The 27,854-nt window shown below is 44.8% G+C and overlaps 1 protein-coding gene across 1 annotated transcript; it reads left to right on the top strand.

The window, feature by feature from the left end:
• The first annotated feature begins 13,650 nt into the window (after positions 1–13,650).
• LOC130159858 (heat shock factor protein 5-like) lies at positions 13,651–26,470 on the top strand. The gene is made up of 4 exons (XM_056361889.1): positions 13,651–13,812; positions 14,277–14,829; positions 17,661–18,035; positions 26,359–26,470. Exons 1-4 carry the CDS (start codon positions 13,651–13,653, stop codon positions 26,382–26,384), a joined length of 1,116 nt encoding a protein of 371 aa, XP_056217864.1. The 3' UTR covers positions 26,385–26,470.
• The last annotated feature ends 1,384 nt before the right edge of the window (positions 26,471–27,854 follow it).

Below are 27,854 nucleotides of genomic sequence, written 5' to 3'. Positions count from 1 at the left end.
CCAAACCCCTTTGATCCACTTCAAAACTCCCAGGTCTTTTTTATCTACTTGTGTTTGAACTAGGAGACATGACAAGTATATACTCACAATTAACACAGTCCATGAGGATTTAGATGGGGAATGCAATTCGTTTGCCTTTTAACTGTCCAATTTTGGACATTTTCATAAGGGAAGTGAGAGAATTACTTTCAGAGGACTGATAACAAGCAATCTGTAGAGTGACAGATGTCAGAAACAGACAGCACCATCCTAAAATGGAGTGGATACAGAGCACCTGCATCTATGTACACCTGTTCCTATACACATATTTCAGGAATGGGATTGCATCAATAGATAAAATAGATATCGCTATGAGACTCTGCATCTCAAAACTCCTTGCAAGTCTGCAGGAGGACTGACCAAAAGTCTAAAGATCAGATTCAAGGCTAAAAAAAATTTGCATGACAGTCAAAGACCAGCACTGATTTAAAAGAACTGCATGTGAGGAGGCCAGTAACAGAGGGAACACAACCTAGAGACAGCACTCCAAGTTTTACAGCCTGTTTCATGGCCACATGTAGGTGTGGCAGTTACCTGGAGGACACGTGCTCTCCTATCACAAAGAGTAAATGCCTCACAAGTTTGTGATCCTGATGGAGGAAAGGCTGTGCTACTGCCCCTTAGCCCCAGCTACCCTTATGCCTTGTCCTGTTTAATGGCTGCTTTGACTGTGTTTTGGAATTGTTAAATAGGTGAAAACATTGTCTGTTTGTTATTTCTGTTAGTGCTGTTGTCATTTCATAGAATGCTAAAGGCTACTCTCAAAAATAAAGATGAGGTTTACCTTCCTATTTGATCCTTACAGTGATAAACAATTTTAGGTTGCCATAATTTCAGACAACCAAGCTTAAGAAATCCTAAATCAGTCTGTGCAGTGGGAGAGAGGGCACTTACTCAACCTCTCATGACAATGAAGCAACATTTGAGGACTTACGAATTGGATATGCCAAAAATTTCAGCCTTGAAAACCATTAAGTGACCTGTGGAAATGCAGGCCTCCTTAGGACAACAGAAATACCTCTGTTTCATTTTGCTTTCCAGTTCTAGTGGAAGCAAATCAGCTGTTCTGTAACATGCTGCTACCACCACAATCAGTTCTGGTGCTTAAACTGGAGTCCCACTGTTATAAATGCTGGTGAGCTGCTGGTCAGGCACTCCGCACAACACATTTTTCTTTGGATCTCTCTTGGTGATCTCACCAGTTAACAGCCTAAAAATTGTATGGTTCAGAAGACAGTGGTAAGTTCATGTTTTACCCTAGTAGCTTTGTGAGGAGAAGAATTCTGAATCCTGTTGGTGCTGGGAAGATTAAATTTAACCTCCCATTTTCTGGATTTTGTTGGGTGTGAAGGAGGAAGAAGAGTTTGAGTTTAGTAAACATGAAGAGACTCTTGATGAATGTTCTAGAAGCCAAAGAGCTGTTCTACATTTTTTTTACTTTACCATCAAATGAAGAAACATGGGGTTCTGCTCCCCATAATAACAACTCAAGCATCATATAGCTGTAGAGATGGCATTTGAAGTATTTAAGTAGAGTCTAAAAACTGAGGCAACAGAACAGGAGATAAACTGCAAGCACAAAGAAATCATTGGGACCATGCCCACGCATTTCAGAAGCGTTATCAGCCAAAGGCCAGCCTTAGAAAAGCCTTTAGGTACCTTATACATCTGTTGATGTACACGTAGGAAACATAAATAGAAATAAATTCCCTTCATCTTAGTAAATAAGCAAAGGTATTCTTCAGAAATGCTAAACCCATGTGTTTGTACGCAATGTTGAGGGCTAAGCTGACAATGCCCCAATAGCACTCCGAAGGTTAATTCTATAGATAACCCCTTTTCCAGTCATGCACGGAAACAGCCCAGGAAATTCAGCGCCTCTGCAAACAGTGAGAGTAGATCCCAGGCAATATACTCTCATTCCAGGTAGCTGAGGTGTCTTTTATTTCACTATACCTATCTGTTCTCTTGTTACATAAGAAAATTGTAATGATAAACCTAAATGTTCCTGTGACCTTAAAGATGTAATAGCAACAACTCTTTGTTTTGACAGAGAGATGACTTCGTGGTTGTAACAAAGAAAACAAAAGTCTGTTCAGCTCGTGCGTTGGTATGATAAAGCCTGCTGTACTCAGAGCCAGCTTAATGAACCTTGGACACAATCAGTCCTCACTTAATAGCAGGTCTCCCTTTAGTGTGTTGACAAGAGATGCAAAGTCAACAAGTTTAAATCTTCCCTGAGCAGTGGGTTTTGGTTCATAATTACCTGGTGAATGGAGCCTGGTGGCTGTTACCGCTGATCTCTTAGGGGGTGAGACAACAGGCCTGTTAGCATCCTGATCTTTTTGTACTTCTTTCTCCACACCTTTAGGGAAAAAAAAAAAAAAAGGTAGAAAGAAACCTGTTTTATAATTCTGTTTGCAACTGTGCAGAACTATGTCACTAAGATACATACCAGAATGGCGAAATACCAGTATTTCATCCATGCACACCCTGGGCTTTGCACAGAATGATACTACACAGTACTTCTGTGTTGGATGTCAACCTGCCCCTTCTGCAAGCATGACTGTGTGCATGTGGCTGAGCTGACACGCACAGCACTAAAGAAGGTCAGAAGGTGCCTTACACACTATCTGGGTTCTCCAGCCACCTGCACGGTGGCAAATGCCATTAAGGCACAAACAGCTACATAGGTAGCCCATCCTATCTGTTCTGAGCTCTGTGTTCTCTCTCTTTACCTTGCTGTGCATCCTCACCCTGGGCTGGAGGAGAAGCTGAGTAGGACTATGCAAAGCTGACTGAAGTTACCTGCAGGGCCCTGCTCTATCAGCTTCTTCCCCAGGTTGGGAAACGGCCTTTTCTGGTGGCCAGCTTTCCCAAGAGGGTCTCACACAGGCAAGAGACGGGCTTCTGCAGAACCAGAAGCAGGCAGGCTGTGTCGGGGCTGTGCTGGATGTGGCGTGCCAGACAGGAGAGGGGGTCTCTGCCTGTGCACTAACTCAGCCAGGGCCAGAGAGGTGCAGCACAGGCAACGCACAAAACCGACAACACGCTGTGCCAATGCAGGATACAACAGGGCCACATCATTTCCTTGATGTCCACAAGGCCGAACCAAAACCTGGTTCATGCTCATCTATGACCCAGGCATGTTCCAGGCTGTCTGCCCTCCCTCCTCTCCGCTCTGTGTGTGTAGCTCTCCACATTACTCTTGACCTCTGCATTGATCCCTTTTTTCTGCAGCCACTAATTCTTCCCACTGACAGCAGGATGCCCCAGAGCTCTTGGATTATGACCTCCAGAAACTTTGCGCTAGCCTTTCCTCTTCCTTTAGTTTTCCAGAGGGAGGCAACTGGGTGTCTGTTAATATCCCTCCCATGGCTGGAGCTCTCTGGTTAGGGGGCTCAGGGTGGTCTGTCAGTTGTCCAGGCTCTGCAGCCGCCGACTGCCTCTTGTACCAGGGAGATCCAGCTTCATCTGGAAGCCAGAGCGGCCACCCAGGCTCAGCTCACCCCTCCCGCCCACCCACGATTCTCATCAAAATAGCTGTGGGGACCATGCTGAGTGCAGGAACGTGAAAGACTGGCCCTGCTTGTTTGCCCATGGTGTGACAGTCAAGCCACGGGATTTCATGTGGAAAACGCTGAGGAAGTAAGAAGAAAGAGCAAGGAAAAGCAAATCTCCGAGACGGTAAGGGATTTTTCTGTATACTTTCCTTTTTTATCGTTAGTGTTTGTTGGGGGTTGCATTTTGGTCTGCAGGACTGTGTCACAGCCCCCGGACACACAGGAGAAACAGACACTTAAGGCAAACAATGTTTGCCTCATTAGCTTGCCCTTCTCTTGAGTAAGTTCACAGACGGCTTGTAAGAAAATGTCAACGTCCCACAGAATCTGTAGTATCTGAAGCAGGAAAACACACTCCTATTTTCTTGCTGGTGCTTAAAGACGGTGACAGTCCAAAAACTAATGCTCTCTTCCATTTGGCTTAATGCATATGTGGTACGTCTCTTTCAATAGTGGAGAAAAGTGATAATTTTATAGGGAGATCAAAGCTTCAGGCACACTTACTGCATGACTAGTTTTCTGCTCTTTCCAAAGCCACAGCTAGTCACAGCTGCAGTACCAGATGCATCATTCACCCTGCCACTTCCGTCTGCATCGGGACCTGCAAGCAGTGAGCTGCAGACACAGCATTTGCCGAGCACCGAGCTTCATGTTTTCTAGCACCACATCTCAGCATTCCCTTGCAGAGTTCTGCGAAGAACACGTGCACACCCACCAGCCCCGAGCCCAGCCATCTGCAGGAGGATAGCACAAGAGGAAGTCTAAGACCCTCTCTGACTCCCTTCCACCACTCAGAGGCAAATCACACCATCAGTCTTCAGGGGCTGGTAAAGACTGAACTTTTCTTCATACCTTTACTTTGGTCCATCTCCATTTTCTCTGCTGTTTATAAATTTGACATGTTGAGGCTACTGCTCTCATTTGTCATTAATACCTTTCACAGTGAAGTGACTAAGAATATAAATTTCTTGTGTCTGCCACCTACTGCACTGTGCTTTACTACAGAGCAGGGCATAAAACAAGTTTATGGTGCCGTTTTATCACTAAGGACCAAGTGAAAGCAACCTGAGATGGGAGCTGTGAGAGAAAAGCAGAGCTTGTTTTATAAGGTATGGTTTATATTCTTACAGATTTGAGCATTACTTTTTCATGGCAATGAGACTTTGGGTTTTTTGTGGTTTCCAAATTAAAAATACGATGCACAAATGGGCCATACACCAAAGTCCTCTGTAAATTTTGCTATGGCAAATGTCAAACAGGGACAATGGTAGGGAAAGTGTGTTTTCCTTTTGCTTTCAGGAGTAACAAGGGGCATATAAATACTTAACTACTTTTGGGTTTGGGACATTTTCAATAAGGAACACCTGGAGAACTAGTTCAGCTTCTTAACCTTAAGCACAAAGCAAGGAACAATTCCCCAGTTAGAGCTCAGGCAGAAGAAAACAGAGCAGAGGCAAAGAAGCCCAGCAAGCCCCATTGTTCCGCAGGGGGCAAGGTGAGGTCTGCGGAGAGCAGCAGGAGCCACAGGCAGGTGCAGGCAGTGGTGCCTGGCAGGGGCGGCTGCATGGGCGACATCGGCCCTGGAAGGTGGGAGATCAGCAGGGCGAAGGTGGAAATAGTATCTCGACAAGGACAGAGGAGTAGGATTAATAGCAAGAGTGGGAAATGAGGATAGCCACCCTCCTTCAGTTTACAACATCAGGAGAGCTCCCAAGGTCTGGTAGGGGCAGCAATGCAGCAACTGGGGAAGCGAGGAGGGGCTGCGTAGCAAGGGAAGAGCCAGCGCACCTGCTGGGAAGGGTACGGAGAGAGGGGCACATGCAGCTAGCAATTACTCAACTTCTCCTTCACAACTAGAAGGGTCCTGGTGGCCTCTCTGTGGCCCTCATTAGCAGGGAGGGATTTGGGAAGCACGCAGCTAGCAAAAGAAAGGACAGTCCGCAGGAGCAAACCGTTCCCGTTCTGCTGAGCTCAGCAGCCACAGGGAAATCTTAGCTGCTTCCAAAGCTTTCAGTGAGCAGGAGCGTGCTGCGGCTGGACTAAGGCTTCCAAACAGAAATGACCTTACGTGTTTAAAACCTGTGTCTCAGCCTGAACTTTCTTGGCCTCAATATACAGCTGACGGGTCTTTTTGTAACTTTGCTGACTGGGATATCATCAGTTAGGCACAACATCTGCTGTCGCTTAAGAAGAGAAGCTGTTCCAAGTGTCCTGAGGGGAGCAGACCATAAGAAATGGCTGCACCGTGTCTAACCCTGTGTCCTGTCGCCAGTCGTGGCCACCAGCAGGTGCCTGGGGATGCAAAGCCTCCAGTGACACCTCCTGGTATGCACTCTTCCAAGAATGTGCAGCTTATGGACCTCTCCAGAGGGATTCAGGAAAATCTTTGCATTTAATAGCTCAACAGGATTTCCTGTCCAGGCTTTTACACAGTGTCCTCTTGAGATCGTGTAAATGCTATCATTCATAGCATCCTACAGCAAGGCTTTCCACCAGTTTAACTACATATTGTATAAAGATTCACCCTGTTTTGTTCAGTGTGAACTTGCCTCCTGCGAGCTTCATTGGCTGAACCCTAATTGTCCCACAGGGAAAGAAAATAAACAATAAACTTCTCTGGCTATTTATGGTTTTATATGCCTCTGTCACATATTGGAGCTTTTCTGGGCTGAAGAGTCCTGGTCTGCACAGTCTTCCTTCACATGGAAGATACTCCATACCCGTGATCTTTGCTGTTCTTCTATGAGCTTTTTCCCACTCTGTCTTTATGAGATGAGGCAAATAAAGCAACACATTTAATAACTGGGTGCAAAATACATCTAAACAGTTACTCAGTTTTGTTAGCAGCTTCTTCAGTCCTTGACAGTTGCTGCATCCTGAATAACTTCATACTATTTGTAAAGACTGATACCTCATCTGTCGTTGATACCTACTCCTAAGTTGCTCGTGAAGGCGAAAAACAGCCTTCTGACCACTTATTGAACGTTTACCCTTCTCTTCTGTTCCCTGTCTTTTACCCAGTTATTTAACCATGCAGCTGCCTTCCTCCTTATAATGTCTGAATTTCCGTAAGAGCCTTTGGTGAAGGACCTTGCCAAAAGCCTTCTGGAAAACCAGCAGTCAAGCCCGTATCAATATGCTTGTCGACTCCTAGAACCTGCAGGTTGGTGAGACAGGACTGCTCATCACAAAAGCCACACGACTCTGGCTCAGTATCTGATATAATGGTCCAAATCTGCATTAGATACAAATTAAACTTCTAATACAAAACCAAAAAGTCCCAGACATTTGATGTGCGAAAGGAAGAAGACAGAAACAGTGCAGTCAGTAATACTATTGGAGAAGAGTGCTTCAGCAGAGATGGTGTAAAATTATGGAGGATTAAGAAATATTTCAGAGGGAAATAGAAGTAGCAGTGATGAAATTTAACTTGAAGTAAATAAACACACATTAGCCTGAAATAATCCCATACTTCAATTACTGAGCACAATTACTGTGCTCTGAGTAGGCAGAACCTCTTCATAGGAGCAAACATAAATAGCAATATCAATTTCTGCCCCCCCTCCACCAGAAGTTAACAATACAGATAATGTATTTTTTAAATGAGCAGCGGAAAATCAAACATATGGCATCTTTATATTCTTCAATGCTACTGTTGTATTTGAAATTATTTGCTAAAACAAAGATTTTAAGACAAAGGGACTAGCTGAAATGGTAGCAGGCAGCAGGAAAAACAAGCTTTTACTGTAATATTTAGCAGTGTGAATGGAGAGAAAGAAAAGGAAAGAAGCGGTGTGTTTTACAATTATTGGGAAATATATTTAACATGTGTAAGTAAACTGTGGGATTCACTGCTGCAGGAGGCAAAATGTCTGTGATGACCTTGAATGATTAAATGATACATCCCAAAATATTGTGAAGGAAATCATATGGGCAAGGCCACAAACAGGAGTCAGAAAAAGATATTCCACATTAATCTGTAATATTAGAGAACTGACTAACAACAATAGGAATTATTTGAATTTGAATTTGAAGAACTTTTCACTGGATGGATCAGGACATGGTGGGGGGGTGATTTTCCTTTTGAAGATTGCAAAGTAATAAATATGAAATGTAAAAAAGTTTCTAGTTTTCAAATGCTAACTTAATCCCCCCTAAATTATAGAAGCAGCTAAGCCAAGCAATGTGTGATCAGCCAGCTAGCTGTCTGCAATATTTATGGGTGTCATGGGAATAACAGTAAATGTCAGAACTGAATGTATGCTGTCATGGCCACTAATGCAAAGTCACAGCAACTTAATTCTTCCGGTCTTCTTTTTAGTGATACAAGGCTTAAAATGGTTTTAAATGCATTTAGAGAGTTCTTTGTTAAAAACCATATAAATGTCCAAATGCTGGCATGTTTAAAAGATTTTGGAATAATGTATTATGCTAAACTGTTTGAGAATGGCTATGCATCGTTGTAAGTATCAGTCTGGCTTATTCATCTCCCAGACACTGTGAATTTGGACAATGAAGCCAAATCCAGAATTCTCATTTTGTTGTACCTGCCCTGACTTCAGTGGAGGACCTTCTTGAGCATGATCGCAGGATTAACTGAATATAGGAACTTAAGAACACATTCTGCGTGATGGTGAATGCCTTTAACTTGGATTGATTTCAGAGGAAATTAACTTTAGGAAGAGCTAAGAATCCTCTAGGGATTACCTCTTTAAAAAAAACAACCACCAAACCAACCACGACCCCCTACTCCCCCAAATACAAAATCAGACAAAATTCCTGACAATACGAGTATAGAAGTCCTGATTCGGTCATTCTACAACCTTGGCGAAGAGTGGGCTACCAACTCTTCCTTGAAGATGATCATACTCTGATCTCATAGCCATTGATACATGAGAGTTTCAAAGATGTGTAAAGAGAGCAATGAATTTCACTGCAACAATGATGTAGCCAGGAGATAGCTTTTAAGGACCAGATTATATGAGCATGTAACAAAGCCACCGACTTCCCTATTGTCATATTTTGTTTGCCATTTTACATGTAGTCATATTACAATAACGATAATTTTTCATTTCTGTGATTGATTTGTGAGGAACAAAACTTTGGGTTTATCTTGCCTGAGGTAGTTCAGATATTTACCCACCTGGATCTGAAATATCTATGCTCTTACGATCCAGCCACTTGTCCTACATCTTGGGAACACTTCAAAATTTTGCCAAAGTATGTCAAAAAAGATGATCTGTGTGAATGGATAATTACAAGAGACAGTCATGTAAGGCTTGTCCTACCCTTAAAACTTTTTGTATCAGAAGATGCTTATCTAGCCAAATTGCTTTGCAACTCAGGCTGACCAGAACACACCCGTTGCTGCTGTAGCTCAGCTGACAGATAGTACTTTATTAAGATGCATTAGCTGGGTGGATTAGGACCACCGACTAAATTCCTGCGCTCTGCACCCAAAAATCATGATAGTAGTGCATGAATTTTTGGGAGCATGAATTTATAGAGCACTCATCTTGATAAACATCAAAGTCATAAACCTCTTTCCTCCACAGACAATGGAGTAGAGCCCTATGCTGGGAGCCCTCACCAGCATCTTCTGTTCTGGTTCTCAAATGCTGACTTAGGGGGGCTGCCTGTCCTTGGAGCGAGTGTGCCCTGGGCTTGGGGGGTGTCACCTCGGTACCCTTCCTGCCCGCCCCCCCACAGACTGCTCACCCACCAGACCCCAATTCACAGCACAGAAGGGTGCTGTCTGCATCCTGCTGACCCCACACCAGGGAACAGCAGGGAGTGAAATGAAACCGGTTTTATAGAGGGTGCAATTAAAGGAAGCAAGGGGCAGAAGTTCATCATCCCCCTTTAACAGGTGCTGAGTTTAGGTAAGCTGCTCTGATGACAGGACTGCTGTGCAGTTGGATAGCCACAGACTTCTGAACTTTGTGGAAGATAGGTCTTTGGTTTACATTTTGGTCACAAAGGATTTTTCTTCCCACTGAAAAAACACCTCAGTTACTTGTAATATTATTTAAATGCAGTCATTTTAGTACTGGCGAACACTGCAACAGACTGACAGCATGATAGTCTTAACAGGTCTATCCTGTAGAAATCTTTCTAATGTCTCAGAACACATTTTACAGTATTTCTTAGTGTAAAAATATCATCTTAAACCTCAGCTTTTAAAAAGGGGGTTTTTTTTGAAAGAAAAAAATTAAAAGAAAAAAAAAATCCTGCCACAAAAATAGAGAATTCTAACATGTTTTATGGCAACGGTTTTAAATTAAACTGTTTCAGAATTAAAAATCCATTAATAGTGGAACAAAACCTCCCAGCATAAAGACATCTATCTAGGGATTCAATTACTGAAACTGCTTGCAATCAACTTACTTCAGTGGAATATCCTTTTTTCAAGCTTACAAGAAAAAAAAAAATTGAAATAAATCAGAGAAGTCAACACCAAAGTTTCTCTACGTCACAAAGCAATAAGGCAATTTAATGTGGTATTAACACATGAAACAGAAGTTAACTATGCTTTTCAAAGATCACTTAAAACAGAACTGAGAAAAATGGGCTGATGATATGTTCTTAGGCTCCCGTTCTAAAATTGTCATGTTCCATAGTTTCAGATGAGTCAGCTGAGTAGGAAAGTTGGTTGTCTTGTACTATGCTCGTGCTTCCAGACCTAATCCCATCCATAATTAAAAATAGAGATTATTTGTCAAAATTTGTCAAATCTGAAAACAGTTTTGAGTTTCGCCTTATCTGACTTATTAGCAAAGCATCTAGGTCCTTCTTTCCTTCCTAATTAAGATGACATGGATAGAAATATTCAATGTTTACTTATGTTGATTCAGAACAAATTAAAATGTAGTAGTATGAGACTCTGCCTTAGCTGTGTTACAAGAGGTCTGGAGCTCAAAGATTTGTACTGCTATACATCAATAAGAAAATAATATCCATCCTTCTGCACTAGCTAATTATTTCTTTAACTAGAAAAAAAAATGTAAGAAAAATCACTTTTCTTCCAAAATGTTAATTCTCTAGGGAATGTTTTTCAACTGTTCTTTGTTACCTTCCTAACAAAACTGAAACTAATTACAGCAACACTTCTTACCACTCACAGATCTAACAAGCATATAATCATGGTAAGAACAGTTATTTTCCAGCTTTATAGTATATATGTACATTCCTCTTATGCATTTAGAGGTGGACTTTTTCAGCCCAGGAAGGGTGACTGTACGTAGCGTGTCTGGCCTTCTTCAAATTACAGGCTTGATAACGTAAACTGGTCACTTCCTCAACTAACTGGTAGCTGAACAAAAGCACACATTGATTTAAATTTTCCAGGTGATGAAAATTCCTCCACTTAACCTGGTAAGACCTTCCAGGGATTAAGTGCTGCCTTTACTAACAGTAGTATGTCCTTGGATGGTAGTCAGGGTCAGCACACCGCATGGAAATGCAGCTGTCCTTGCCCTGACATACAGTAGACAAGCTAACAATACCATTTTTGTTCAGCTCTGCAGAATCAGTTTGCAAAATGTGTAATTTACATCGTTCAGTTGGTAGGGGTTTTTACTATATATATATATGTATAAGCAAGGGAAACACAGAAAACTAGGAGGTTATTACAAAAGGTTGGAATGGAGATTAAGCACTGGCAGGAGAAGAGGATTATGAATTTCTGGCAAAGGCCCACCTTCTCGTGTGTAAAATAGGGACATCTCTGGTGTCCCGCAGCAGGGAAGGAGGAAGAAAGCTAGCTGCAGAGAAAGGCACAGCTGTGAGAGAGGCAGACACCAGGGAGTAACTGCCATGGTACATGGCAAATAGGGGCGTGCGGGCTAACAGCAATTTGAGTTCACATGGGTGAAAAAGAAGGAAAGCACTGAGTCCATAACACAAATTAGTAATAAGCTATTTCTTCTTGCAGCTCCCATCACCTTTGGCTAATAACAATCTTTGACAGCAAAGTAACGATTAAAGTCCTCAGGACCAAATTTAACCCACTGACCATGAAGTGGCAAATGAATCCGCTCTTGTGGCTGAAGTCAAGAATGGCCAGTGGTACCAAAGGGACCGATGTTTCTGTGTGTTAGTTCTAGGGAATCATGCTCTGCATTTCAGTTATGGACTACGTATTGCTGGCTCTGCCCTGAGTTACGGATGATACACTAAAAACCTCACCTGTCCCACCATCAGGTAGTCATGGTCTTCTGGCACTCTCGCTGCACAGGGGGAGAGAAACCCAGATTCATTTCACTGAAGTAATGCAAAAGACAACCTCAGGAATGCCGAGAAGAATTTTTTGTGAAGTGGACATTTTTCTGGATTTTTCAGATTTGCATTCAGTATGCTTTACTTAAGTTTTAGCTGTTTACACTGAGCAACATAATTCTTAATAAATTATTACCGAGGGGAAAAAAAATGCAAAGCCTCTTGGGAAGACGACAGCATGAGGTTACTAGAATCGCAGGCCGTTAATTCCTTGGGTAAAGCAACATCCTTCTGTGGTGCTGGATTTAGCTTTGATGACAACATTGACAAAATTTCTGCTTCTGGTTTAATTTGAAGTGTGAAACTCTGTTAGCCACCCCGCCCAAACACCATTTTCCTCACTTCAGCTATGCGGAAGAGCAGAGGGGTATTACTTTCAGTTTAAAAATAGGAACGGTTTCCCATCAGTTTATTCAATTTTGCCCCCTTTCTGGAACTTACTGCGCTTTTACTTGCCTTGGTGGTTAGGGGCTGTGCTGTAAACCAAAGCAATAAGGACGACTTTAGGTAAAGAAGAGGTTTGGGTTTGTACCTTCTTGCTAAGAAATTTTACGACAACTCCAAGATAATGTACTTGAGGTCACGAAACACACAGGTGCTCAGTCTTCTCGCTACTGTCTTGCTTTGAGGGCAGCCAAGAGAGAGGAATGTCATTTTCTTCCGCCACTGCTGGTGACCTGTGGGCAAGATGCAAGCAGAGAGAGAGATCACCGCACTCTTCCTTCCCCGGCTCCCTGCTCTTCTTTGCCTGTTGGTTCGTAGCAGATTCCTGTTCTGCAGCGGTAAGGATGGTTCTGCTGGTTCCTGCAGTCTGCCTGCAGTCACAGCTGGCAGCACAAGGCTGAGGAGAGGGCAGATCTGCACCAGTGCAGCTCAGGCACCGCCTCAGAGCTGTGCCAGCGCTCAGTGCAAGCACTCGCAGTGACAAAGGTGCCGCTTAAGAGTTCTGGCCTTTGTGAATATAGCTAATCTTGTTCTTTTTCTTTTTTCCTCTCTTTTTTCTTCACACACACGCACACCCCCACACCCTCCCTTAGCCAAGTAACATTGTGGTACCCAAAACATCCTGTGGCAATTAGTTCCCCGGTTTCCCTGTGATTAAGTACCTGATTTGATTTCTCCTATTTGAAAACCTCCAGTAGTCGTGCTTGCCTCCTTTACACTAACTACAACTTTACTCCCTATGTTTTTATACAATAACCGCCCCTCTGAAGATTCCTTCTTCAGTATTTCCTTCCGCTGAAGCTAGCTCTTACCCTCGCTGCTGATTTTCTCTGCCCCATTTTAACCCCACCTGATCTGTTCTGGCGTGGGGATCAGAGCTGCACAGGTCTGGGGGGGTTTAGGGCAAATGTGACACAATTCCCGATTTGTTCCGCGTTCCTCTGCGCTCCTCATAAATTTGCTTTTCCTTTTGTGAACTGCCAGTGGTTTTTAAGCCGACACTTTGCAACACCTGCTCTGCCGGCAGCATTCCTCCCGGCGGGGTAAGCACCAGCCCGGTGCACCCCCGGCACATGGAGCAGCTCCCCAGCCCCCCGCTGCCCGCGTCCCCCTCTGTCCCCCCCGTCCCCTCCGTCCCCGCCACCCGCGCCCCCGTCCGTCCCCTCCGTCCCCGCCGCCCGCACCCCGCGACAGCGCAGCGGCCCGGGCAGGTCCGGCTGCTCAGCAGAACCCGCCCCCGCCCCGCCCCTCCCTGGGATGCGAGGTGTCACGTGGCCCTGCGGCCCCGCCCCCTTTCCCGCGCGCGGTCCCGGTGCGGCGGGCAGCCATGGCGGGGCGCGGGGCTGCGGAACGCGTGCTCCCCGCTCTGCCCCGCCTGCAGCCGCTTTCCACGGCCCGGCGCCCGCCCGCGCCGTGGTTCGAGGACCTCCAGGCTGCCGCCGGGACGGCTCCGGGCTGGCGGCGGGGCCGCCCCGAGCGGCAACTTTCGGCCCCGGGCCTCAGCCGCCCGGTCGCTCACGGAAGCTAGGGGAGATGCTGGTGGCAGCGGAGCTGAGGGGCCGGCGGGGTGAGGGGACCGGCGGGGCGGAGGGGGTGGCCGAGGGGACCGGCGGGGCGGAGGGGGATGGCTGAGGGACATGGCCCGGCTGAGGGGACTTGGGGAGCTGAATGGACGGCGGGAGCTGAGGGGGATGGCGGGGCTGAGGGGGGCGGCGGGGCTGAGGGCACCGGCGAGCTGAGGGGGGGCCGGGCTGCGGCCGTGCCGTGCCGAGGGACCGGGGCGCTGCGCGGACCAGCGCCGCGGCGGGGCTGAGGGCCGGGGGCCGCGCGCGGCGGGCGGCGCCTCGCAGGCGGGGCACGTGCCGTTCGGCGCGTGGCGGGGGGAGCGGAGGAGCGGGGCGGCGGTTGAGCGCGGCGTTGGCGCCACCTACCGACACGGACGCGTCGCAGCAGCCCGTCCCCGTCAGTGCCGACACCTTCCCCGCCAGGCTGCGGCGGCTGGTCAACAGCCCGCGCTGCCGCTCCGTTCGCTGGGGCGCCTCCGGCCGGGGGCTGGTCATCAACCGGCCGCGCTGTGAGTGCGAGCTGCTGGGCGCCGGGCCGGCCGTCGCCGCGCAGCCGGGTGGCCGTGGGGCAGCGGCAGCCGCCGGTTTCTTCAAGACCACGAACTTCAGCAGCTTCATGCGACAGCTCAGTCTCTATGGCTTCCGCAAGGTGGGGGTGTTGCCGGGGAGCGGTGTGCTGGGGCCGGGCCCAGAGGGTGGACAAGGCAACGGTGGCAACGGCACCGGGCCCCTGCATCGCTTCCGCAGCCCCCACTTTCGCCGCGACCGCCACGACCTCCTCGTCCACCTGAAGCGCCTGACGAAAGGCAACAAGGCGAAGATGGCAGCGGGCCTGGATGTGACCAGCCGCCCACCCAACCGCTTCCAGCGCTTGCTTGGCACGCCACTGGCCGGGCAACCGCTGCTTCCGCCCTCGACGCTCAGCAATGCCAACAGGCCTGGTGAGTCGGAGTGGGCCGTGTGGGGCCTTGGTGGGTTTTTGAGAAGCGCTGGGTGGCATGGGATTTGGAAATCAGCACTCCCCTGAGGGAGAAGGGTTACCTGTCCTTGCCGGTGGCATCTCAGTTCACCTGGTGTAGGGAAGCTGTCGTTGTTTATGCAGGTAGATCTGCTGCCAGTAAGCATGAGTAGCATGGTTCACATGTATTTCAGGCTGCCTGTAGACTATAGTACAGTCTCCATTGCGTACTACACTAAGAACACCCTTGCCCGATCTCTGTGGAGCTGGCACAGCTCTACCAGATGAACGTTACCGCTTCTTGCCCGTCGGTAAGGATGCCCATCAGTAGGGGTGCTTAATAAGCTGTCATTAATTGTGTGCGAAACAGTGAGTCTTGTGAAGTGATAATTAGAGCATCGTGTTAGTTTTGTGCAAAGGAGGCAAGACCTGGTAGTAAGATTTTTGTCGGTTGTCTCCTGAAAAAGAATTCACAAGCTATGCAGTTTTTAAAACGGATTGCATGAGTAGGTGAGAGCTAATTAGAAAATAATACTGCTGAAAAGCTCTAGAACGTGTTTTCTTTTTTCTAATGCTCTTTGAGAGGATCTGAGTTTTCCCAAGACAAGTCTGAGCCCTCAGGATTATTCCACACGTTTTGTATCGGCCCGAAAGCTTTGTAGCTGGTGCTGTGTAAGGCAGCTGTGAATATCTTGCTTTGCAGTGCTCTTGGGCTGCTCTAACTGTGGGCTGCTGCCAGAAGAGCACTCCTGCTTCCCATTCCTTTGGTGGCGTGTTAACTGTCATCTTCCTTGCAGCTGATACAGCAACATGTTGGTTCAGCGCAACGATCGGAGAAGACTTCAACAGCCTTTTTGTGGCTGGCTCCTGGACCCGGGTGATGCACCCCGTGGGTGCAGAGCTGTAAGGCGCGGTGTAGGAGGAGCGGCAGGACTGTGCGACCAGGGGAAGGGGAGAAGCAGTTGACGGTACTGCTCTCTGCAGCACCGGCTGGCATTTAGAGCAGAGTAGGGTATCACCATGCTCGTGGTTACTGTGTCAGGGTAGGAACTGTCATCTAATTCAAGTGGTGTTTTCCGTGATGTGTGTGGAACTGCACGTGCAATACCAAGAAAACAAAATGAAGCATCGGAGAAGGGATGGAACTTATTTCGGTAGGGAGGCTAGGAAGCATTTAAAGTAATGACTTGATGTTAACGTTGTTAAGGCTAAGGTGAGTCATTGCAGACTTCAGTGACATGTGGTTTGATGTAATGCAGACCATTGGTAAAGGAAATTATTAGAAAGAGATGACCTGTTCATTTTTTGTCCTCTGTTTTGCTGGCTGCAGTTTCAGAGTTTTTGCTCTAGGAGTCTCATTTTCTAGAAAGACGAACAAGGAAAACACTGGGGTTTCTATGCAGTCAAGTTCTGACAGGCTGACAATGCACTGTTGCGCTCTGTACTATTTAGGGACACGTCTTTGCTGTAAATGTGAGGTAATTTGATAGATAAGAGATACTTGTGTTTGCAAAGCGTCAGTCTGTTCCCAATGTCTTGCAGCGTGTAACGCTGTGTTAAACATTCAGGAACAATTCCTGGACAGCAACGGGAGGTGGGTAACTTGGCATCCTGTGGTGTCTTGTGTATGTGTTAGAACTAGATAATCTTCATGTCCCTATCCAAAGGTAAAATATAAACAAAAGGATTTTCATACCCCTGTTCCTTCTCTGTTTATAAATGGTGAAAGTACTGAACAGGAAATAAACGGTCCTATACGTTAAGTCTTAGCAAATCTTCAGGGTCAGCTGGTATTTATTTAGTGATTCTTAATGGTTAAATGTGAACTTGCAGAATAATGACTGTATGTTACTGATTTCTTGAATTAGCTTCCGTCAGAGGAGTGCCAGAGGTAAATGTGAGGCTATTTTTAAAAAAAAATCCTTTTGAGTGAGAATTGGAAACTACAGGTCTGAGAAAGCCTGGCTTCTAGATCAACCCTATTGATGTGAACCATCCTGAAACTTGTAATTCTCATGGCTAAATGCAATCCTGCAGGGGAGTCACAAATGCAGTAGTTCTTAGAGAAATCAATGAGCGCAGGCGTTCGGGGTGTTACTGTCAGTGTTTCAAGAAAGCCACCGAAACAGAAATTGGGCTGTCATGGTATAAAAGCAAATACCATTTCATGAAACAGTACCTGTCTGAGAGAGGAAACTGTAAAATAATAGAGAAGAATAAAAGGACTATCTAGGAAATAACAAAATGGCAAAGTCTGGCATATTTTAGTCTGCACTGAACTAGTTGAGCTGACTGAGGAAAAACTGGCTTTGAATTTTTTTTCTTGACCAAATAAATGACTTGTCATAAAGTACTTGCAAAGTCCTTTGGAGGATTTTGACATTGCCCTTCCCTTAGCTGTTTGTGAGCTGTCAGTAGTGGAGTTTGGTCAAATCTTGCTTTATGATGTCCCTTTTTTAAAATGTATTGTCTGATTTAACACACAGTACTTTCAAATTGCTTTTGTTTGGTTTAGTAAGTTACTACACTTTCCGATGTATGGCACATTTCTAAATATGGGTAACTCGTTACTGCCAGTTTAAGGAGGTTGAATGCTACGCAGACACCTGTGTTGGCGCTTCACTCGTGTGCCGCACAGCAGTTACTGCATGCTCGGGTCTAAGAGTACAGTCTCCTTTCTGGGTTAAGTATGCTGGAGCAAAGGCAGTCTTCCCAAATCATGTTGTAGAGCCTTGGCTCCTCATATTGCCTTTCTTTGCCTGTGAAAACTCCTTTCCTTAACACTTGTTTCGCTTTATTTTGTACCCACTGCAGGACTGCTGACTGTAGGACAGTTTCATCAACTTTACGGTCAAGGTGTTTTCCCTCCTTACTCCTACATGGCAACCTCGTGCCGAGCCCCCAGCACTTCACCAGCACAAAGATTAGGTCCGACTCCAGTCCCTTCCACTTGGATCCAGCAGGGACCACTTGGGTTGCTGCCAGGGCAAGGGGCTTCCCCAGCTTTTCCAGATAAAGGGGCTGCCTTTCCGGTACTCCAGACGCTTCCAACGGGAGCCACGTACACACTCCAGCCTGTGGCTTCTCTTCCGCCACTTCAGCAAGGGACTCAAAGCGTTGCCGCATCCATTGCAAATTGTAGCAGCTCTGCATCTTCAGTGCCGTACTCACAAACCTGCTGTCCAACAGGTATGGAAAAAAATTTCTGCATTTGCTTTTCGAAAATAGATTTTAAAGTGAGACTTTCAAATATTTTTCTATAATACTCTGCCATGTGTATATCTCAAGTGAGAATTAGAAAGTGTCAAGTCTAAAAGGAAGATGGACCTTTAAAGCAAAAGGAGTTTCTGTTTGCTATTCGTGTCCTTCCTCCAGATTTTGCGTGTCCCCTGGTGATTTTCTGGATAGCCTTTCTGTTGAGGTGAAAGGGCGAGGAGAAAAACATTTGTCCAAAACTAGTCGGTGTGAGGCTAACTTTCATTTTTGTTTTTTCAATTAAGCAAAACTTGGACAATGATATTAAAGCACTGAGACCTTGTTAAGAAGTAGTATCCTAGGCCTTGGTCTCATGTTTTTCCAGGTTAAGGTTTTAAACCTTAAAGATCAGTCAAACGTATTGTGTAGAACAGGGGTCCTCAAACTTTCTAAACAGGGGGCCGGCGCGCGGATTAGGTGGCCGGAAGTCATCTGCGGCTGCTTGGTTTCCCCCTCCCACCCCCCGGCAGGGTGGTGGTGGTGTGGGGGTTCTGTAAATACGGGGGGGCGGATTGAGGACCCTGGGGGGCCATATCTGGCCCACGGGTCGTAGTTTGAGGACTCCTGTTGTAGAATATTTCATTCTGCTCGTACTGTTTTTGTATCTAAATTTTTTTTTCTTGCTTAGCTTCTTTATGTTGTATTTTTTTATGCACTGAAGACTAGAAAGTACAAAAGTCTTGGCTCCTTTCTTTTTTCGAAATTATTTCTGCCACAATTGTCAGTCTCACTTAATCACTTGATTACAAAATAAATCAGTCTCACTTCAGTGTTTTTATTCTTCAGAAGAGGAGTTGAAGCAAATTACTGTTCTTTTCCTTGCCCTTACCTTGAATTGGAAAAATCACATGATAGGTTATTTTCTGGGGAGTGGTGGTCTGTTTGTTGTTGTTTTGTGGTGTGTTTGTTTAATTTCCCTAAAACTTCTGAAATTCAGAACAGTGACCCTTTCCTTGAACAAACTAAAGCTCAGTTATTATTCTTTCCTTCTGCCTGCTCCTCCTTTGGCAGCCGCACCTTCACAAAGACAGCTATCTGTCCCTGTTTAGAAATCCTACACAGTGAAATCATTACATCTTTTGTGCATCTCTTCTGAGACCTCTGCTGAGAACATTTCAGGCAATAATCGCTAGTTTCCATAACGTCATTTTTGTCAAGGAAGGGTTCTGAGGAGCTGGGCATTTCTTGTAGACACACTTAAATGTTTAAGAGACAGGCAACTTCTGCCACGTGCTCCTTGCCTTGTGCCCCTTATGCAGAGATTACTGTGGTGGCCAAAGTGTGGAGCCTGCCTTACCAGCTGCTAACTATTAAGTCTTCTCCCAGGAGCAGGTGTCCTGAGAATCACAGAATGGTTTGGGTTGGAAGGGACCTTAAAGATCAGCAAGTTCCCACCCCCCTGCCGTGGGCAGGGACACCTTCTATTAGTCCAGGTTGCTCCAAGCCTCATCCAGAATACTTGCTTCATTAGGGTGGGAGGTGGGAGGTGGTCCCCGCTTTGCGTTTCTATGGTTACAGAGCATAGGCTGAAACTCATCATGATGAATTGTAGTTGTCTCTATCTCAGCTAAGGCCCCAGCCCTCTTCCGTAGTCAAGGGAAGGAAAGGGGCGTCTCGGGTGCGATTCACGTTGCTCGGTTTAGAGTTTGTCTTGGGGTAAGATTCCTGGTGTCCTGGAAGTGCCTGTTTTGAAGTACTGCCTGTAGGGGAGCTGAGGGAGACCAGCGTAGATTTAGACATGAATATGGAGATCTCTCTGGCTGGGTGACGCTCGTTGCTTTAAGTTTAAAGGATAACTTGGCTATGTTGCTCAGGTAGAATCTTCTGGGGTGGGAGGTGGGTGTGAGAATGCGGTGAAAACATACCAAATTTTGCAAGGTGTAATCAAAACTAAAATGCAGAAACTTAGGGAATCTGAGGCGTTTGAAACCTCCAGTGAATTAATTAGCGTTTCTGAGAGTGTAAGTGACATTTCACTGGAGTATGATAAATCTTTTAATTTTCACTGTCACTCTAGGACTGTCTCAGCGGTTTTACTTCTGTGCCTGTGTATCTCTTAATCTCTCCGCTATCCTTTCTTCTGTATATTATAACATACAGCATGCTGAAAGCGTGTTTCTTCATATGTCCACATGAAAAAGTCTGGTTTCCTTCATCATGAGAGCACAGCAGCAAGATTAGTTTGTTTGGAAAGTGATAGTTAACCTTAAGATACGTATTTAAAAAGTGAGAGAACTGAAGAATGTATGTTCAATCTTATTCTTGACTCTTCATTTCACTTTTGAAGTCCCATTAAATGAAATCAAAGTAGAACTTTCTGAAAAGATTTCTTTTTATGTGTATTCAAACTTGTTTGTTAACTTCCGTGACAAAAAAATTCCTTGGTTTTTCATTATGATTCTTATTGAAAAGTCAGTAAAATAAAATATGCTCGTCTAAGTCTCTTTTTCCCCACTAGCCTTAGACCATAATTATTGTAAGGATTTAGTTCTGTTTACTTTCGGCTATCTGCAAAACCTTTGACAGTAGTAGAATCGGGTGAAAGAAATGCGTTGAAGCTTCATTATCTGAGAGTGTCTAATAATGAAAAATCAGTCATGGAGACCATGTGAGACATGTTAGTTATTGGTGCCACCTGACAGTGCAAGTCCAATCGCGCCTTTGGCATACATCTGTGCCTGTAGGGTTCATTTACATATGAAAACCTTTCTGGTGAGTGGTAGTTCAGGAGTAGTCATGATATTCTTCGGAATGACACACTCTGGGTTAAGATAATTCATTTTCTTTGTAAGTCTTAAAATTCACATGGTCACAAGTGTGTATGTGTGTATGAACACCTAGGCTCAGCTATGTGAATGCACTTTGTGGTGTATTGTGACAAGAAACTCAAGCAGCCAAGTCAAAAAGGTGATATTAAGACAGAAAAGACTGATGATGAAGTTTCTGCATGTATGTGTGTGTTTTATCAATTTTACAATATATATTTTTAATATATCTATACATATCTTAAAATAAGTATTTTTAAGATTAAGAAATTGGTCTTAAAATGACTTGGGAGGTAACAATAAATTTCTGGAATTTCGCTTACTGTGTGATTATTGAAATGTTTAATCGAAGTAAGCAATAGAACTGCACACCAGACACAAGTTCCGGCAGTCTGATAGCTGTGTTTGAATTCTTGCAGCCACACCAGAGCTGTTCAGCAGCAGCCCACACAGATCCTCTGGCTGGCTGTGCTGGTCCTACTGCTTCAGCGTGCACCCACGACAGCTTTCTCCAGGTGAGCGTAGCCTACTGAAAGGAGGTGAAAGCGAAGGAGACTGTATGAATGAGCTGCAGGTTTATACACTTGTGAAATTAAGGATATAAATTTGAAAATTGATCTGCTTGATAAAGTGAAAGTGATGTGGTTTACAAATACCTATTTCAAAGAACCACTGAATGTTAAACGGGTAGTTTTGTAATTCAGGTTAGGTTTCAGGGTAGCAGCATAGTGGGTGTCCTCATCAGCGGAGTGTTTTTTTGCTTGACTTCACCAGAATCACTTAGTTAATGAGCCTGCATTTGTATTGGAAGAATGCTCTTGCCTGGACAAAAAGAGATTCTTTAATATTATGAAAATACTGAGAAGCAGCTCCACTTCTTTGTCCCGGACAGCTTCCTGCAGTCCTGAGTTTCATTTGTTGAACGAGAAAAACTAAGGTGACTTTTTGGAATGGGCCCCACCTCAGAGATCTCTTATTAAAGATAACTCCAGTACTTCCTGTAAATGCGTTATGTAATTCTAGTGGAAACTGCACCTTATTTGGAGGGCCTGGCTTATCAGATATCAGAAGATCTTTAGTAAGAATGCAAGGGCTTCCTTTTCTATTACAGCGTAACACATATACTTTTTTCCCCCCTCACAGAGGACAAGCGAAGCAAGTTATGCTTATGTGTGTTGAAAAAGGGTTGACCTACCCAAGCTTGATCATCCAGTTTCCTGTCTTGCAAATATCAACCTTTGTCTTTTATTCATGAGTTTTTTTAAAAAATAAGCTTATCCAAGATGGGCAGGTTATGGCCTGGATAACACGTTAGTGTAAGGCTATAAATAGCCAACAGCCAGTCATGCCGTCGATATTGTAGTATTTATTTTTCGCGCAGTGCATCTTTGTCCTCTCACTTTGATCGTGAGCTGCTTTTTTCATCCAGGACGCGAGGATCCGTCTGAGCGATGGGAAGTCACAATTAAATAGCTTATCTCAGAAGGCCGAGATCAATGGGATAGTAAATCATTCCAAAGGAGTTGTCAAAGGTGGTGTTGTGGCTAGATTGAAGGGTAATATACAGTGTCCAAAGGGTCTAGTAAAACTCAGTTGTTTGGAGAAGCAAGTCCGTGGGCAGTGTGTGGAGTCAGAAGAGCTTTAGGCCACTTGCTAGTGGTTGCTTTGTTTCCTGGAAACCCCCAGCAAAAAGCTGCCGAGCATCTGGGCAGAGACTGTGGGAAGGCGATCCTCTGCGTGAGAAGGCCAAAGGGGAGCAGTGCCCTGTATCAGTTCCACCAGGTCAGTAACCGGCTGTCTCTGAGCAGGGTAACACAGCTATCGTACCGCGTGGATCAACGGGACTTCTAGAGATTTCTGAGTCTTAGCATAGCCTAGGTCATTTCTCCTGGAACGTGGTGACAGGCTGTGCAGGTGGTACAGAAGACAGCAGTTTGCCTGCGGTTCTTGCTGAGCTGTGGGGAATAATCAGTTTGCCTTTTGTGTGTTCTGGGGCATATACTTCCCCAAACTTCTGCTGGGGGATGTGGCAAGCTGCAGTATTGAGCATCCTGCCCGGCTGGCGTATTGATCATCCATCAGTAACCACTTGCACAAATCCTCAAAAGCGGTAAAATTCATCAGCCCTGGCTGACTAAGCATTTTTATTGTTCCTCACAAAAAATAGAACTATTGCATGGTATATTTCCTATCGTTCCACTCAATACCTTCCACCAGTTGCAGGAATTCAGTGCGATGCTGTTGAAGCGTGGTTTGCGGGGCGTTTTAGGCTGTTTGGTCCCGCTGTGCGCTGCTAGATAGGAGTGGCAAAGCCTATACGAAACTGCCGGGCCAGTCCCGAAGACAGCGAACCGTATCGGCGCACTAGCAGTCAGCAAGCTGGTTACCAGCCCCGTTTCTGTTGGATCCAGACGGTGCTTTGTGGTCTCAGAAGGAAAAGCTGGCACTCTCGGACAAGGAAGCTTAAACCTTGTGCTGTTCTTACTGGGTCTTGCAGAGAGCATCACTTTTTAAGTTTAGGAGAGATTAAGACAGGTGGAGTTTCTGGGTCTTGGAGGCCAGCTGCTGGGCTTGTACAGTACGCACCTGAGCTGCTGAAAGTGTTAGGTGACCCTGCCTGGAACACGGGCAGACCAGGCCGGTAACTAACTGGTTGGTTGGCTGCAGTTTGCTCTCCAGGAAAAGCTGCAGAGAATTACTGCGTGGAATGGCAAGGGGGCAGAGGTGGTTATACCCAGACATGGTGGCTGATGATGGTGTATCTCACCAGGTTTCTGAAATCGGGGTTTCAGAGGTTTGTATTACACTCTCATCACGGTTGGTTACAAAACAGGGAGCTCGGGTACAACTTCTTACCCGTTTTCCATTAGGGTTCTCTTAAGCGGGGTTTGGATTAGTGTGATGAATCGGTATCCTTGGGTAGGAATGAGTCTTTTGAGAGACCTCCTGCTATCTTCTGCAGCAGCAGTGCTGGCAGCTCACAACCATTAGCTCAATACTTCCCCACTGCTTTATCATAGATGTGAACTGAGGCTACATGTTGGATTTCAGCGATTATTTTTTTTTTCCTGCCCTCACCTCATTTTTATTTTTTTTTTTTAATAGCAGCCCTGCTGTTTGATTATTGCTATTACCATGGTTATTAAGCTGTCAGTATTTCCTTGTGGAACTGAAGCAAGAGGTAACAGGAAATGGAAGAAATAAACGTGCAAGAAAAAAGAAGAAAAACTTTCTATTTGTAGTAAGGAATGATAATCAGCCATGTTATTTCAAAAAGAAATCAAGTCTGAATTCCGATTGCCCAAGCACTCAAGCCAGATTTGTGTAGTGCTAGCAGTCCCTGAAAAGGTGTGGTTGTGCTTTAATTCCTGCTCACGCTATGCTAATCTTATAAGTGAAATGCCCATCTTCTCTTTCACCACTTTTGCTAAGTCAGACCATTTTTCCTCTTGAGCTTGCATGACCAGCAAGCTATTAGTCTTTCAAGCCCTGACTTCTCAATCTTTTATTGGTTTTCCTTGTTTCATTGCTGCCCCCCCCCCCCATCCTCGTCTGTCATATCTTTTCCAGGTGAACTAAAAGGATTTAAATTGTACCTTTGTGTGGCTCCTTTCTCCTGTTGGAAATACATACGAGATCCTGTAGTGCATCCAAGAGGACAATATGTGCTATAACAGCTTCAAGCTGAGGTCCCCTAAGCAGAGGCAGAAAAAGATTCAGTATGGGTGGGTTGGTTGGTCGGTTTTTGGCAGGGATGATCTTATTCCTGGACGGTTTGGTAACCCAGATCTTAATTAAAATCCTGACTACTTACGACAGTAAACAAGCAATGCAACAGAAATGAAACACCTTGTTAACATTTTTAAAAAATAGAACTGAAAAAAAAATCAAATGAGAGGCATAATGTTTGAACCTATCTCATAAAAACATAAAGGTGGCTTAGCCTTTAATGAAAAGATTTTGCTTAACTTAACCTAAATTTCTCAAATTCCAGGTTTTATTTTCCCCTCTGTTTCCCCCCACCCTCCACAGTTTGTGGCTATCTACAAACTGGCACATCTACACAAATCCACACTAGGACTTGACTTCACACACCCAGGAGACGGGATCTCATCTCTTTGTGGTATCTCCTTCAGGGAGAGACCAAGTCCTTCACTGGCATTTGATCTGATACGGCTTTTCTAGTAGGTGATCCTGTAGCTTCCTGTTTCTAATTGACTCGTCTCTGGAAGTAGCTTTTCATTAACCATGACCTCAGCTAGAAGGTCTAAGGATAGTCAGGCACTAAGGACTAATCCTTCATGCTGGATCTCTTCCAAAAGAAGGCTGTATTTTAAATAGACCTGAGTTTCTGTTCAACATCGTTGTATGACTTGTATTTGTCAGAAGAAATGACCCTTCTAGTGTCCTTTGAGTCACCTCCAGAAGAAGTAGCAGTACAGACACTGGCTGTTAAAATGTCATCTATTATTTCACTTGGGTAGGACTTGATGCTTTTGAAAAACTCTGTCATTGTCTTCGTTCTGTTTTAAAGGTTATTCGATATATATGAATTCTACTAAAAAAATCATCACTGGATTGCTGATTGTGTCCTGTCGTCCTGTGATGTCATTACAGTGAAAAATTTTAGTAGTGTTCAGACCTGATCTGTGATGGCAAAGGCAGTCTCTGTAGGTTCTACAAGAAGGGTTTCTGACCTGAAATTCTGTCGGGTTTTTACGCAGATTGATGCAGACTTCGAGTTGTGCCTCTGTGGGACCCTGTCATGACAGGAGAGTCCAGATGTGAGGCTGTGACAGGCAGGGCAGTTTTACAGTATTTGCTGTCATCGGTATTTGAACTCCCACTCCTCCTGGGACTGGGGCATCCCTGGGGGGCACCCCTTGTGTAGATGTGCCTATGGACAGTCGCTTGAGGAGGAAAATGATATTATTGGTTAAGAAGCGGTGAGTTCCTCAAGTTGTGTTGTCCATATGCACATTTACAGCATATGGACCTTTTTCTTTTGCTTAAAAATGTTGTGGTTTATACTGGGTTTATACACAACAGGAATGCTTGAGTTTTAGAAGGAACTGAAGGCGGGTGGATTTTCTCTCTCATTTTCTATTACATATGTGGCACGTGAAGAGGGTGGTTCTAGTGTACCCCCACAGGTCCTACTAAGACCAGAAGTCTCTGATTTGAATGCTTGGGTATATTTAACACCTGCGGTGCAAAGGGTGTGCAGACAATGCATCTGCAGGCATACACCAGCTCCTCTCCAGGATAGACCATGAATAGAAGAAAGGAAGCGTGCCAAGAGTAAGGTGGTTAATGAAAACCAAGACAAAGCAGTAGCTTTTTTTTTTTTTTTCTTCTGGTTAAACTTGCTATTTTAACTGAGAATAACAGACAATCTTTCAAGCTTTTGGATAAATGGATAAACAGAATCAATACACATCCTGTCATGGTAATTTTTTATACAAAAGTTCACTGTATTTTGTTTTTTCCAGAATCCTCCAATGCAGTCATCTTATGAAGCTGAACTGATGCCATCTGACTGGCTATGTAATATATCTGAAGAAAACAAGAAGGCAGAAGTCGGTCTTGAAGCCATGTTTCAGGTTGCCGCTGAGGTGCATTCATCATGCAAAGCTGAAAAGTGGAAGTGGCACCTGTAGAGAGCCAGAGTTCAATCCTGGAGCTTAATGGAAATCAGGCACTGCCTGTTAATAGTTACACACCTTCTTCAACTGAGGAAAGCCAGCTGGAACGTCTCACTCCTGTAACTTCAGACACGTAATTTCTGGTGGCAGCAGATCGAACACTGAATTTGTCTCCATTACAGCCTTCTGACATTCTTTGTGCTGCCGATCCCACTCTGTCTATAGAAACTGCTGCTGCTGCTAAAATACTACAAGAACTTCTGACCACACAGGAAGCAGATGAAGAACGGAGCAAAGAACCACATCACCGCCCAGCTGAGTTCTCCCTCATGATTTTTCAGGAAGAATTGTTCAGTCCAGAGCAGGTAAGGGGTAAAGGGAGGTAAACCAACATCTTTCTTGAGCTAACTATATTTGATAGTAATACTAGGGTCTGGACCGATAGCTTTTTCAATATTCTTGCCTGCTCAAGAACCGAAGGCTTCTTTAATTAAGCTGTTAATGGACAGTGAAGGGTTTGCTTGGTAAAGCAAGATATAAAAAGAAGACGGAATGAAAAAGTATCCCATGTTAATGAGCATGACATGTGTCAGCCTGTTGGCCAAGTTAGGGTGTTCATTTGCATGGGAAACATGTGTAGTGCAGGTGTATTCGTGGTGATGAAGTGGATGCTTTTTTAGGTTGTAACATACCGTCTTTTAATCTCCAACAAAGAAGAGTATTTTGAGAATTGCCACTGGAGGCAGATTTTTGCTTAAATTTAGATAAACGCTTAGATTGTTTCTGATAAATAGTTATTAAGTTCTGTTTTCAGTGGAAAGTATAGTCTTTTGACATTTGAATGGTATAAAGCATCTTCATTGGTTTATACTTTGTGGTGTACAACAAGTTGTAATTGTACTTCAGTCTACCTGGAGCTGGTCTTCCCTGTATGTAAAATTGTAAGTCTCATGAGGGGTGAGGGGCATTCTAGATGTCACTCTGTTAAGGCAGCAAATGCATGCTCTGCGCTTTTTTTGGTTTGTTTTGAAAACAAAGTAAGCTCAGGAGATTGACTGCATCTGTTTCTCCTGCATGAGACCTACCTTGCATGTAGGCACTCAAAATCTCATTTTTGTGTATGCATTGAAGCTACTGTTTTATTGTTCTGTCGGTAGCTTGATGCCTTCACTGAAGTTTCTAGATCGGAAATCATCAGCTGGTGCAAACCTCCCATTGTTGCTTTCAGCCAGCGTTATAAAGATTAGTCATCTTCCTCTTGGGTATCTTTCTAGAAAGGGCTGTGTATTCTGATCAAGCCTCTGCATAGCTCAAGCCTAGACTAGACTGTTCTGCTCCGTACT

Source organism: Falco biarmicus, chromosome 16 (genome assembly GCF_023638135.1).
Source record: "Falco biarmicus isolate bFalBia1 chromosome 16, bFalBia1.pri, whole genome shotgun sequence".
NCBI classification, from domain to species: domain Eukaryota; kingdom Metazoa; phylum Chordata; class Aves; order Falconiformes; family Falconidae; genus Falco; species Falco biarmicus.
Note: the sequence above shows the minus strand (reverse complement) of the source record. Positions and strands in the feature narration are given on the sequence as shown.

Bases quoted from the DNA above. Each gene is read 5' to 3' on its own strand.
- LOC130159858 (XM_056361889.1), top strand. From the start codon at position 13,651: ATGGCGGGGCGCGGGGCTGCGGAACGCGTGCTCCCCGCTCTGCCCCGC. The intron at 13,813-14,276 runs GCCCCGGGCCTC...GCGTCGCAGCAG, and splicing joins GCCCCGAGCGGCAACTTTCG to CCCGTCCCCGTCAGTGCCGA. The intron at 14,830-17,660 runs GTGAGTCGGAGT...TACCCACTGCAG, and splicing joins CAGCAATGCCAACAGGCCTG to GACTGCTGACTGTAGGACAG.